This window comes from Telmatherina bonti (assembly GCF_933228915.1).
Source record: "Telmatherina bonti genome assembly, chromosome: 15".
Lineage (NCBI taxonomy): Eukaryota > Metazoa > Chordata > Actinopteri > Atheriniformes > Telmatherinidae > Telmatherina > Telmatherina bonti.
In genome coordinates, this window is record NC_136613.1 from 14,267,165 (window position 1) to 14,280,222 (window position 13,058).

Consider the following 13,058-nt stretch of genomic DNA (forward strand, 5'->3'; position numbering starts at 1 on the left):
CAATTGCTGCTGCTTGAATAGAGCAAATGGCTGAAATGCAGAACCCTAAACAACACGGTTTTTCATGCAAACTAATACCGTAGTACAAGGAACACTTAGACTCATCTTTATAAGCAATATATGTGAATACTTTATTATTTTCATAGAACTAAAGCAACATCCCTCTTTCTCGTCACCTGATTAATATAAATAAGGATTTTATTTAGTTTATTTTTTCACAAACCCTCATTCTTGAACTGAAAAAGACAGCATATCAGGATATTTTGTTATGTTCAGCGATTCAAATGGTCCATGGATTGTTTGGTTATCCAGATCAGCAAACAAAAACAAAGAAGAGAAAATAACTCAAATTTGCACAGAGGTGCAAAATGCGATGTATACATGAAATAATAACAAACCAGAGTTTAAAGAGTGAAATGAAATGATAAAACTTTCTGTGTCTGATTTCAAAGTTGTATCTGGTGGGTGACTGCAAGCATGCATGCATCCGTTATTTCGAGTGTGTTAATGTACATTCATATTCTAGGTGGTCAGCTAAAAGGAAAAACTCACCTTGCTGGGCTGAGGTTCAGCCTTTGGTTTGACCATCTGAGTTCCAGGTGGTATCATGCCTTTAGGAGGGTCTTTGACTTCCACTTCCAAACCAGCATCTTTAAAGGTAAAAGGTTTATAACTCTGAATATGTAAAATCTATTGTTGTTCGTTCTGATTACATATTTTATATATGTTCCTTTTCGTGAATTCTTACGATGAGAGTTGGTAACTGTGGTCAGTGCACAACCTATAATCCCTGTGCTTTCAATGCTCTAGCAAGTGACTGACTTACCTATTTCAATGCCATCGATGGTGACATGGATCGTATAGAGGCCGACTGCTCCTGGAGTCCAGTTGGCACTGTAGGTTCCATCAGTGTTGGCGCGGATAAGCATATTCTCACTGGGTCTGTATGAGGAATGATTAATAAGTAGATTGCACCTTACTGGAAAATGGCTTCTGTAGGATTCACTTACCTCTTTGGTGTAGGAGAAGCAAAGCGAAGCTCCTCAAAAGAGTAGTTTTCATATGCCTAAAAGACAAAGAGGTTTTTAGACATTTTTCCCCCCATTAAAATGAAAAGAGTCCCTAAATCAAAACTGAACACACTGTTAGGTTTGTATCTTACCTCAAATAAAATTATTTCTAGTCTTTTTAATCAAATTTCATTTGTTTCATCAGTTACTTAATTTTGCACAAGAAATTGCCTTGTAAACAGTGGCTCACTTGTAAACACCCATCTATTGGATAATCTCCAACCACTTAAAAAAAAGATAGTGAGTGAGTAAAGAACAAACTATGCAATGCTTACCTTCATCATGGTAATAGCAATGTATCGTGCTTCTTTCACAATCATGGGTTCATATGTGGCCTCTAGCTTAGGTATTGGCAACCCTCCAAAGGTTAGATCAGGGCCAGAAGAAGATGGTGAGGAGCTTCCAGGTAGCCTCTGAAGTTTCTTCACATTATCTGGTTGCACAGACTTCTTCTGGGAAACAGGTACAGCCTTCACCTCCACCTGGAAATAAAAACAGACAGTTAATTAAAAGCACTCAGAGCACAAACATCCACAAAGCCATTGTATTTTTTCTGCCAGTCATTGTGCACAATAGTTGTTTATGTTAGAAGCCCTAATGGGAAAATTATCCCTGTCTCCCTATTGACCAGTGCAAACCTGCCACAATCTGGTGGTTATATGACCATGAACAGCTTGCCAGTGAAACCATAGTCGGATCCATGTTGAAGTGTGCAACTTGTTTTAACATTTTTAGATGTTCTCCTTCAGTTTTTGATAGAAAATTAACCATAATGTCCATCAGTTATATTAATACCCTCAGTGTCGGGGTTAGAAAAAGATATAAGGCAAAGTTGATGGCAGTAGGATTGAACGAATGCCCTTATGTCTATCTGCCGTGACATTGTGAAGGAGCTGCTAACAAGAAACATTGGGAACATCGTATAAATGGCCAATAGACATTTGTTATTACAACCGCCAAGGAGGTTATGTTTTTCCCAGCGTTTATCTGTTTGTTTGTGCTCAATATAACTCAAAAAGTTATAGACAGATTTTCATAAAATTTTCCAGAGTTGTTGGAAATGTGAAAATGAAAACATGATTTAATTTTTGTGGTGATCTGAATCACCATTTTAATCCAGGTATTTTTAACTGTGGCCCTTGGCAGACATTTGCGCTCTCCAAGTGCTTTTCTAGTTGTTACTTTAACCAGCTATTTCAAGGTGTTTTGGCATGAATACAAAACAACCATAAGTAATATAACTTAATGTTTTATTTACCAGTCACAAAATTATCCAAACACATTTTTAATGTTTCAAAGGACTTCAAGGTGTACCAACAGCACTGAAATGCTTAATGGCCTCTAGCCAGTTCCCACATCTTTCAGTCTAATCTAATCCACGGTTACTTATTCCATTTCAGAAACTTCCTGAAAATTTCATTTCAATCTGCAGATTATTTTTTGAGTGATATTTCTAATGGACAGACAGACCAACCAACACTGCTAAAAGCATAACCTCCACCTTGGCTGAGATGATAAACTGGGAGGACTAAACTATTACCTCCGGCAAGGAGGTTATGTTTTTACCGGCATTTATCTGTGGGTTTGTCTGTTTGTTTGTGTTCAAGATAACTCAAACAATTATGGACGGATTTTAAATTTTTGAGAGTTGTTGGAAATGTGAAAATGAAGAACTGATTTAATTTTGGTGGTGATCCAGATCATCGTTTGGATCAAGAACTTTTTAAAGTATTCTTTAACATTGTGCTTGGTGAAGGTTTGCACTCTCCGAGTGCTTTTCTAGTATTCTAATTAAGTCTCTGTTTAAACCAGTAGCTGTTAATAAATTAGCCTTACTTTCATGTTAGGAACATGAACCACATCTCCATACTGGTCTTTGGTCTGAACAACCACAGTAGCTGGCCACCCACAACGTATATCATCTTTGTTCAGGATCAGAGATGTCTTCTGAGGATCAGCATAAGAGTCTGGCTGCAGCCACCTGAACGGATTAAACAATAAAGGCATGACATCCATTGTTGTTTTTTCATTTGTTTGCATGCCTTGGAATTACATATACTAGATAAAAATTATGAAGACTGTGAAAGATGAAAATCTTTCACAGTCTTCATAATTTTTATCTAGCTTCAATAAGGCCAGTTGCAATAATCTAAAGTTACAAGTCCTGTTCAAACAAAGAGACCTACCTGGCCAGACGTCCTCCGCTTGAGTTCTGTACACAAGTGATGAAGTCCTCAAGAAAAGAGTGCTCATTGGTTTGGAGATGGAGGGGCAGATTGCCCTCCAGGGCCTCCAGGATGGTGGGAGAGTGAGACAAAGCCAGCCCCTTCCCCAGGATTCCCGAGTGTGCTTTACACACCTGGGTGAGGACAATGGAAAGATGTAAACATTGAGTGCCAAAGAACTGCAATAGCAAATTCATTTGTTCATTAGTTAGAGGGCATACCTGAAGGGAGGCTTCCTCAAGAATCTCAAGATCTTCCTCCAGTTCATTGCCTGAAATTGAAGGAGGACGCATTTAAATAAAACATCAATCATTTCTTAAAATTATTTTTTTTTTAAATTTAAATCATGAAATTTTGAGGTATTAAAAATAGCAATACCTATTGGGAGGGCCAGGTCTTTCTTCATCAGAGCTGCAGCACACACACTACCCAGATATGCCAACTCTTTCTCCAACTGGATGATACCCTGAAATGTCAAACAGGTTAACCCAGAAAGGTCTTTGATCACATGACAAAGTCCACTATAGCTACTAGATCCCACACTGATCAAGAGGTAATCTGTGACAGAGCTCAAAGAAGAGCGAAGATGTAAACTAAGATGACTTTTTGCCTTCTCTAATCTGAATTGGCGTCAATCATTGACAGTTGAATAATTTAATGGAATTTGCATCTTAAATTAAGATTAACATGAAGATCTGCACTCCAAGCAGTTTTGTCAACAGTTTGGTTTCCATTCTCGGAAAAAGCTAATCAGAATTGGTCTTAAAGAAAGATGCGTGAATAAGAAAAGTTTTTATTGCCTGGCTTAAAGCTAATAAACTGGGTTACATAGCATCACCAGAGGGTGGCACTATCAACTGCCAATGGTTTTAATCCAGTTGTGAACATAGTTTTCTGAACTGAAAACATATCTTAAAAGAGAGAAAACCCAAACTGCTCTTCACCACTAACTCTTCACAAATACCGTTAATCACTGGGACTTTTTAGGGTACTACATTTCTGGATTTACTTTATGTGAAGATGCTGGTCAACTACCTAAGATAACCATTTGCCAGCTCAGACCAGAAACCATTGAAAATTCACAAAATTTTATCATTTACGAAGTCAGATGAAATTCCCCCCATTACCTTTCTTCCTTAAAATGCTTGTAAACTAATGCATTAGTGGGAATTTTTCAGATTTTACCATTTCTAATATCACCTTCTAAATGTCAAACAAAAACAGAAATTGTTTTGGTTTAAAATTCATGTATTGTATCTACTAAGGCTAACAGAAACAGCATAGATAGTTGCTAACATTTTGTTAGTCATTGAGTCATTTTTTGTTTTTTATAACTAGATGTAAATAAAAAACTAAATGTATTAGTTATTTTCTATTTTATCAATCGTCCACTTAGCAAACTGTGTCAGTCAAACAAAAAACATTTCTACACTGATTATTCAAGTTTGTCTGTACCTCATCAGGACCAGGGTTGAATTCATATCCCACAGCCACACACTTAAAGCCATAGAAGCAGGCTTTCTCATCTTTCACATAATCTGAAGCCGTTTCCAGTGAAAACAGAACTTCATTTCCTGAAAGAAAAGAAGAAATTATAACAAATTCAATGCTCTAAACAGAGACAGCACTGCAGAGCTCAGTTAGTGAAACAGAGTAAAGTAAAAGCACCCTCCTTTGAAGAGTGTTTTGATATAGTCATAAATCATTATGATTTAAAAACTAAAGGATAACAAGATCACCACAAAAATTAAATCAGTTTTTCTAGATCAGAGAAGAACTATACAGCCTCTTTATATTTATCTCTTCACAACGTCAAGCTCAAATCCAGTTGTATTTAGTGTGCAGCATGATTTAGGAAGTAGGAAGTTGAAATATTCACTTCATATTGTTCAATTGACATCAAATTCTCATCAGTAGTTGAATAAAATCCAAATATTTTCAAGAGCTGTTTTATAACAAGCTGCACCAGTACAAGACTTGTAAAGACTGATGTGAAATAATGAGGGAAAGCTAACAATTATAATCTTTTCCAAAGCATTTTGACCAAAAGCATGCCACACACAGTAAGAGCTTTTAAAAATTGTCAAATTTGTCAATAAAATAAATAAATACATAAAAAGAAATTTAAAGACATAAAAAAATAAAAAAACGGTGTCAACTTGTGAGAGAGGGCACGTTTCTTTCAAGAGGCGTAAAAAGAAGAGAACTTCATTCAAATTTACAGTAGTTTTGCTGTTGCAAGAAGCAACAACACTAACATTTTTCGTGATGCTCAACACAAGTTTTAAACTGCTGTCCTTTCATTACCTGGAAGCACAAGAACAGTCGTTGGCCAGCCTGTAGAGCCTGAGAACTTCTTCAGCTCAGTCCAGGTGTTGATGGTGTCATGGATCAATGGTTTGCCTCCAAGGTTGGACAGGTGGAGTGTACGACTGGGAATAAGCAGACGAAGGACATCCTCTGGCTGTGCTGTGCCACACTGTGGGTCAAATTCGATAGTGGTCCAGCGAACACATTCTGGGAATGACACCTGAGGCCAAGTAAGAAATAAAGGAGTTAAAGTTTCTTGTGCTATGATGCTTACAATTTAACATCAAGCATGGTATAGGAAGAAAAAAAAATACCCTGTACTGAGTAACACCAGCTTGTTTGTAAGGGTGGTCACTCTCAATCACGGAGTAGTGGTTTGACGTTGTGCAAGCTGAGAGGCCCTGCTCAGGCTGGTTGCCAGTCGTGCTGTCTGTTGACTGGTTGGGGTTGAAGGTGGGCGGGGCATATTTTTGATTGAGGGCAGAGACAGCAGGTAGCAACTCTTGAACAAGTCCAAAGACCTCAACTGCAGCCTGTAAGAGGAAAAAAAGCATTTAACATATACACAATGACAGCAGTAGGACATTTATTACTAAACCAAGATAATTTACTGAACTACTTAGAAGTCTTACCTTAGGAACAGATGCGGCGACAGGGCCAATGTAAGCCAGAATGAGAGGCAAGAGCATGGAAAATAGACTGGAAGAACTTAACAGCTCTGGAATATCATCCGCTGGAGGCAAAAGGAAAAGGGACAAAATTTTAGCTTAAAAACAACTAAACAGATCCAATGTCAGCAGAGGTGTTTCTCAAGCATTTTTGTAGTGTTTACCATCAACTGCAAATGCCCTGTGAAGGAGGTCTTTCGCAGCTCTGACCACAGCACTAACCACAGACAGAGCTCTGCTACAGTTTTTATCCTCTTCATTGGCTTTGCTCAGCAGCTGAGACTGGAGGTCCCCATCATACTCACTCCTTCATCAGACAGAGATTAACAGGTTGCACACCAAAGAAATCTCTAAATACAACGCATTAGTAAAAGACCAGTTTGTTACTTACCTGTAATAGAGAATCTGTGGGACCTGACCTCTGGTCTGATTGGTACCATTGCTACTCAAGCTGCAGGTGCTGAAGGTGAAGGACACACCATCAGAGCACTGCACTGTGGTCATACCTCCATCTCCATTAGCTGTCCTGCTGCCATAGTTTCTCAATCGAACAGCATACTTCACCCCTTCCTGCAAGAAAATGATGTAATTCAGGGGGAGTTTTCATATTTACCCCTACAAGCTTATTTTAAATTGAACATCAGGTAAAGATTTTTGTATTTTCAAGGCACACCTATACTATACATATACAGTATTCACTGGAGAACTTGTATTTCAAACCTTGAGTGGCACTGCCTTATCCAGGCGAATCTCAGCAATATCACTGGGTGAATCATCAGTGCTGTAGGTGCCCTTCACCAGCTCGAGAGACGTCCACCTGTGAGAATGTGCCGAGTCACCTGAGTGTTCCGTCTGTGCCTGAGGGTCAGGTAACAAAAGTTTTACAAAGAAAAAAAGTAAATATACTGCCAAGCAACAATACAGATACTATAACTAGAAGATAATTATTAAAATGATTTATTATCGCTTACATCATCAGCAAGCACCTCTAGCTCATACTCATGGATGCCCCCTCCTCCATAGACACAGACGCCCACCAACACAACGCCTGGCTTGTCCACTGTTAGGCAGATGGCATCAGGGGAACCATTGCCTGTGTTCCAACTGCGGCCCTGGCTTGTTTTGGTGAAGCGGTTTGGAGATGCTTTTACAGAGTGGAGCGAATTCAGCCCATCAACCTGGAAATACATAATTAAAAAAATATTAAGAAATGCACTTGGACATGCCAATGCTATGACATAAACAGACAAGGTGATTGAACATCTGAAGAGAAACATTTCATTAATATCTGCATGACTGTGCACTGTCTTTAAAAAAAACTCATGTTCACACAGACAATTTATGTTGGCTGTAGTAGAGGCCAGTAATAATAATGATAAAAATAAGGAAAAAAATTCTCATGTTTGGCATTTTTATATAAAATACACAGTTCCTATTTATAGCAGCCTGACGACTACAGAGAGCCAGACACAGCTGCAGATGGGCCTATACAGGTACTCTGGGGAGAAAGAGTTGTTTCCTTGACAACAGACAGAGGGGGAGAAAAAAAAATCTGTATGGAAAGCTGATGTCAAGTGACGTTACTATGACAACAGGAGTCCTGACTGTGGTACATAAGTGCAGAGTGATGGTAATTAAAGGAAGAGTGTGTGAGAGGGAGGGTGACAGATATCTGCCACTCCCACTTAATGACTCAGCATACCTTAAGGACAATACACCAAATCCTGTCACCCCAGTTTGTTACCATGTTTTTTTTGGAAACAGCAAGGGCACAATGTCTGTCACTGTGAAAAGCTACGTCAATAAACTATAGATTTTTTAGGAAAATGATGCTGCACAACAGCGAAGGAGAAAAAAAGAATGAAGAAAGACCTGTCTAATGGATCTCAAAGACGTACAAATCTGTACTGTGAAGATTGAAAATAATTGAAAAAAAATTGGAAAAAAAAATTAAAAAAATTAAACGGTGGAGAGATGATGCAGCTTAAGTAGTGGAAGACAAACAATGAGATAGACAGGAGTTAAAAAGGAATGCCTAACACAGAAAGACAAACTAAATCTGTGACACGACAGGTGACAGTTCTTTTTATTTTCCTGAATGTAGAGAGCACCCAAAGAGCAAAAGATAATAATTAAGTGTTTTCCAGACACAAGTTCTTTTTCATCCTTAAACATAAGCCTTCTGTATGTGTTGTGCAGGAGTGAGCTTTTGCATGACTGAAAATACCTCAGAGCCCAGGGCAGAGGCAGTCAGTTCAGACACAATAGAAGCCAACAGGCCACAGGTATTGGAGACCAAGTGAGGAGAGAACAGTTCCACCTCCTTCCTTAAACTCTTCCTCACTGGCAGCACCACAATCACCAACATCTTCTCAAGTACTTCCCGGAAACTTGTCATGCCCATCAAGTTTTCTTCCGTCTAAGAGAAGGACACAAAAAAAAAGGTTTGGTATTAGCATGTTGTTTAGAACTGTAAAACACCCAAAATGCTCAGAAGTTACTGTGTTTTCATCTACCAAACTATTCCTGTGTCCCTAAAGGTAAAAGATGCAGGTGTGAAAGCTGTAAAACTAACTCACATGACTAAGTTTCTCCATATGGGCCACCAGCAAGGGGAAACGGTGAGCAAGGGCAGAGTCATTCTCTGTACTGACTTGTTTGACAAGTGAGCGTAGCAGCACTTCTCCATCATATGCAATGGGCAGGATGGATGTCAGCTTAACTGAGGTGTTACACAAGGCAGACATTACAGCTGCCAGTAAACGACTGCTAGATGTCCGAAAATTGGCCTCAGCAATGTCCTGAAACACAAAAAACAGAGAAATATTTGAATTCTTATGGGTTTCAGAAAGTTTTATCATGAAAACTGTTAAACAGTCTTTCTCATACTGTGAAGATGTTCATTTCCTTAAAAACTAGTATGAAACCCTTCTACCTGGTCTAGGCAGTTGAGCAGATCACACAGACAAGCCCATTGCAGAGCTGGAGTTGGGTAGAAGGAATGAAAGCAGGCAGTGAAGGTGTTGTGACACTCCTGTAGCACAGCCTCTAGCAGAGTAAGAGGCTGAGACAAGTAACCCTGGGGGTCATTGTCCAGTTTGGTCAGGCAGTTGTCCATGCCTTCTGACAGAATCTTCTTCAGCAGGCTTCGTGTTTTTCCCACACACTCTGCCAGCTTGCTCGACTCCTCCACTACAGCTTTGGTGCTGGCTGGAAACCAAACAACGGACAAAACAGAAAACAAAGTGTGATAAGACTGGATGATCAACTTTAACTGAAATGTACTTGTAACAAACACCACTTGATGAATTACTGTCTTCTCCTGTCTTCCTGAATTACTAACGATTAAAAACAAAATTCCCAATGATGAGGCACTATATAAATCTGTATCATTCATCTTGTGGATTTTGGATTTTCTCTGCTGCTAAATTGCATATGCAGTTAACACAGCAGCATTTTTAGATTCCCTTGGTTCCTACCAGCGATGGGAAAGATCTCACAGATGTAAACCCTGAGCAGGCGGAGGCAGCATGTGCCAACAAAACGCAGTCTTTCCAAGTCCAGCAAGGTAGCTGTGTACTGGAAACCCTTCAGTCCTCGCAGCTCCTCCACACCCAGAACCAAAGTGGTCCAGCTCCAATGAAGAATACTCAGCAGAGACTCAAAACACTCCTACAAAAGAGAATGAATCAAAGTGAAACAACACATGAAGACAGTTGAACTGGTAATTAAAAACTACTAATCAAAACAGATACTACTCACTACTGAAACTGTACGGGCAAAAGAGCGTTTCAGAATATGGACTGGTTCACTGGTCTGCTGTTTTCCTTTAGACGCATTTCCATCATTTGAAGGAAGCCTAATTTTAAATAATAAAACAAAAGAAAGACATGAATCATTTACCTAAGGACCATGTAGACATAAACCCTTTGAATTAATTTAAATAGAAATTTAGAAAATTTAGCTTGCCTGTAAAGTAGCTGAGGTATTTGTCCTGCATTGACATCAGTACCATTGTTTGATTTCTTTGAACTTTTGAACTGAAAGACCACGCTAAAAAAGGATAAAGTAGAAAAAATTTTGAACCAAGACTTTAAATATACTATATATTACCTATAAAAATAACCAATGTACAGACTGAAATAAAATTTTTCCAATTATTCAAAATCTAATTTGATCATTTGCTTTACCCATCATCAGTTGTGATAGTAGCCTGGCCATGCGAACCGCAGTCGCTGCTGGGACCTGATACCCGAGCCCATGCCACATACCACCAGCCGAGCTGTAGCAGCACTGGCTCATCAAACATCATGGCATATTTCTCCCTGAAAATAAAAGGGCTACCAATTATAGCAAACAAAAAACTCCAAATTTTTTAGTTGACTAACTGAAACATCAGCTGTACCTGGCAGCACAGTCATAAGCCAGAACATCGGTCTCAGCCAAGAGATCACCATCTGTCTCATGGTCGCCTCCATCAGGTCCCAGCTCAAAAAGCTGCACAAAAACTTTCATGTAAGACAGGAGCTCAGGAAATACACATCATATTAAAAGGTTTTAAGATGAGATGTATATGAAAGAAAGCAAAACTAAGGACTAGGGCCCTGCAAAGACAAACAAAATTGGACAGTAAAATCTAAAGCTAAGAAAGCACAAAATAAATATTCAATGAATAATAAAGTTTATGTGGCAACATTAAATACAAAGTAGATTTCTGAAAAGGAAAACAATGTAATTGCTTGTATATTGCAAAGCAAATTAACACATCTATTAACAGAGGTCTGTTATCTGTGTTTTTGCAACATAAACGGATCACAAAGATGAACAAGATCAACAGTATAAACATAAGTATCAGTCTTTGTGTAAAGCAAGTGAATCCAATACTGAAAAGAATAGCTTAAAAGGTCTTTAGGGATTGTTTTATAAAATCTGTCAAAGGGCAGCTCACCTTGATCTTGGCAGTGTACTCCCCTCGTCCCCCAAACAATCCCAGCCCACCCAGTAGGATGTCTGCATCAGCACAGAAGCGAATGGCCTCCACAGAGTGGGCTGAGTAACCCCACCCACCGCCGTGACCTACAGCACCACACAAGCAATCAATGAGGCCATGCATGCTTCAAAAGGAACTAAATTAAAGAGAAACGTTCTATAGCTTCATACAGTCACATTGGCTACAATTACATGTAGTTTTTCCATTAGGAATTAATAATTCTGAACTAAATTATTCCGAATTAAAGTATTCACTATCGGATTTACATGGAACGTAATTCCAGATTGAGGTTTACATGGAAAACACTGTTTAGTTAATTCCGCTTTAGATCTGGGGGTTGGGAAGGGCTCTGACAGGACAGAGGAACTTACGGATACCGAAAATCAACTCAATTTCCTCCTTGTCTTTTTGGATACAAGATGGAAAACCACATAAGTACAGTTTTTGCTGTAATTTTGATGATTTTTAGAACCAGCTTGAAACGAGCATACTACTTCATTTTTGCAGCAGCTGAGGTGAAGAAAGTAGATAAAGTACCCGTGATGGGAGGCAAAAAACTTTGCATCATCACAACTGAACAAGGTAACGAGCATACTCAGAATGACTGGAATGAACTTGGAGCAGATTTAACGTTCACATGATAGAAGAATTAATCAGTTCAGATTTAAAATGATTATTAAACCAGCCACTTACTTTGGAAATTAAGTTTAATTCTGAATTGTTATTTTCATATGGAATTAGGCGTTTTCATGGTCATTTTTTAAAATATCTTTAAAGTGGATTTAACTTTTATTCTGAATTACAGCAGAATTAAAACTCATGTAAATGTAGCCATTGATTCAAACATTTTAAAGCCAAAAATATATCCCATCCTTTTTTTTTTCCTTCCATCTTTGTGAAATATGCTTACTCTCAAAGCGGTTCACCACACTGTAGTCCTCTTTGGAGTAAACTTTCATCACTGCCTGGGTTTCTTCCTCTGCACTGGCAACACCCATTTTCAGCTCCTGCATGGCTGCTAATGTGTCCAAGCAACCTATGTATTGTGTTATGTAATGATGACAACCATTAAAAAGGAGAAGCACCATATATGCCTAGTTATGATAAAATGAGCTTTCTCTAAAACTTATATGACAATAAAATTTCCTGCAAAATTTCCCACTTATCAAATAATCAACTAATTAAAAGATGTACCTTTAAAAAGTACTGAATCACATACAACAGTTCAGAAAAAATATACCTCCAATAAATTAAACAATAGCACTGTTTTATAAAATTTACACAGTGAGTTTTGTGAATGGCTATCTTGCGCACAGCAATTAGAATAAGAAAATCTCTGACACAGTTACTACAGGAAACACTTGAAAGCTGCACAGACAAAATCAAAGCCATGCCCTAACATCAATGAACTAGAGCAGAAAACAGCTATTTTTAAACAAAAACAACTGGTTTCTACAATACAGCATTTTCTAAATATGCTATGAGGCACATGCAACCATTCAACGTGTTACATGGCTTGAGCTAAGGCTTACCAAGGATGTGCAGGGCTCCATGAGATCGCGTGGTGGTTGCATGGGATCCTGAGGGCAATGCCAGCTCTGGACTGAGGATGCTACAGCGAGCATGTAGATCTGTGGCAGAGGGCATTCTGGCATCAGCTATCACTGCATTGTAGCACCACATCTCTCGTGAGGCAGGAAGGAACCTAAAAGCAGAAAGGGAACAGTGGACAGGGATTAAGACTAAATAAAAAAATTTAAAAAAGGGCTGAATTTATGTTCCTCAAAATAAATTC

The 13,058-nt window shown here is 38.6% G+C and overlaps 1 protein-coding gene across 8 annotated transcripts in view; it reads right to left on the reverse strand.

The window, feature by feature from the left end:
• The window catches only part of mycbp2 (MYC binding protein 2), a 57,332-nt gene that overhangs the window by 21,345 nt on the left and 22,929 nt on the right, over positions 1 to 13,058 (reverse strand). For all 8 annotated transcript variants that reach the window (XM_079254366.1, XM_079254367.1, XM_079254361.1 and 5 more), the window contains 27 exons: positions 12,796 to 12,968; positions 12,174 to 12,299; positions 11,222 to 11,349; positions 10,679 to 10,770; positions 10,464 to 10,598; positions 10,243 to 10,326; positions 10,036 to 10,132; positions 9,753 to 9,945; positions 9,209 to 9,483; positions 8,853 to 9,074; positions 8,501 to 8,692; positions 7,245 to 7,451; positions 6,994 to 7,131; positions 6,665 to 6,843; positions 6,438 to 6,580; positions 6,238 to 6,338; positions 5,920 to 6,138; positions 5,603 to 5,825; positions 4,751 to 4,869; positions 3,674 to 3,761; positions 3,517 to 3,566; positions 3,257 to 3,429; positions 2,907 to 3,051; positions 1,346 to 1,552; positions 1,011 to 1,066; positions 827 to 942; positions 553 to 650 (listed from right to left, as the gene is read on the reverse strand). In XM_079254366.1, coding sequence (XP_079110492.1) covers positions 553 to 650; positions 827 to 942; positions 1,011 to 1,066; positions 1,346 to 1,552; positions 2,907 to 3,051; positions 3,257 to 3,429; positions 3,517 to 3,566; positions 3,674 to 3,761; positions 4,751 to 4,869; positions 5,603 to 5,825; positions 5,920 to 6,138; positions 6,238 to 6,338; positions 6,438 to 6,580; positions 6,665 to 6,843; positions 6,994 to 7,131; positions 7,245 to 7,451; positions 8,501 to 8,692; positions 8,853 to 9,074; positions 9,209 to 9,483; positions 9,753 to 9,945; positions 10,036 to 10,132; positions 10,243 to 10,326; positions 10,464 to 10,598; positions 10,679 to 10,770; positions 11,222 to 11,349; positions 12,174 to 12,299; positions 12,796 to 12,968 — 3,979 coding nt within the window. The remainder of the gene's footprint in view (positions 1 to 552; positions 651 to 826; positions 943 to 1,010; positions 1,067 to 1,345; positions 1,553 to 2,906; positions 3,052 to 3,256; positions 3,430 to 3,516; positions 3,567 to 3,673; positions 3,762 to 4,750; positions 4,870 to 5,602; positions 5,826 to 5,919; positions 6,139 to 6,237; positions 6,339 to 6,437; positions 6,581 to 6,664; positions 6,844 to 6,993; positions 7,132 to 7,244; positions 7,452 to 8,500; positions 8,693 to 8,852; positions 9,075 to 9,208; positions 9,484 to 9,752; positions 9,946 to 10,035; positions 10,133 to 10,242; positions 10,327 to 10,463; positions 10,599 to 10,678; positions 10,771 to 11,221; positions 11,350 to 12,173; positions 12,300 to 12,795; positions 12,969 to 13,058) is intronic.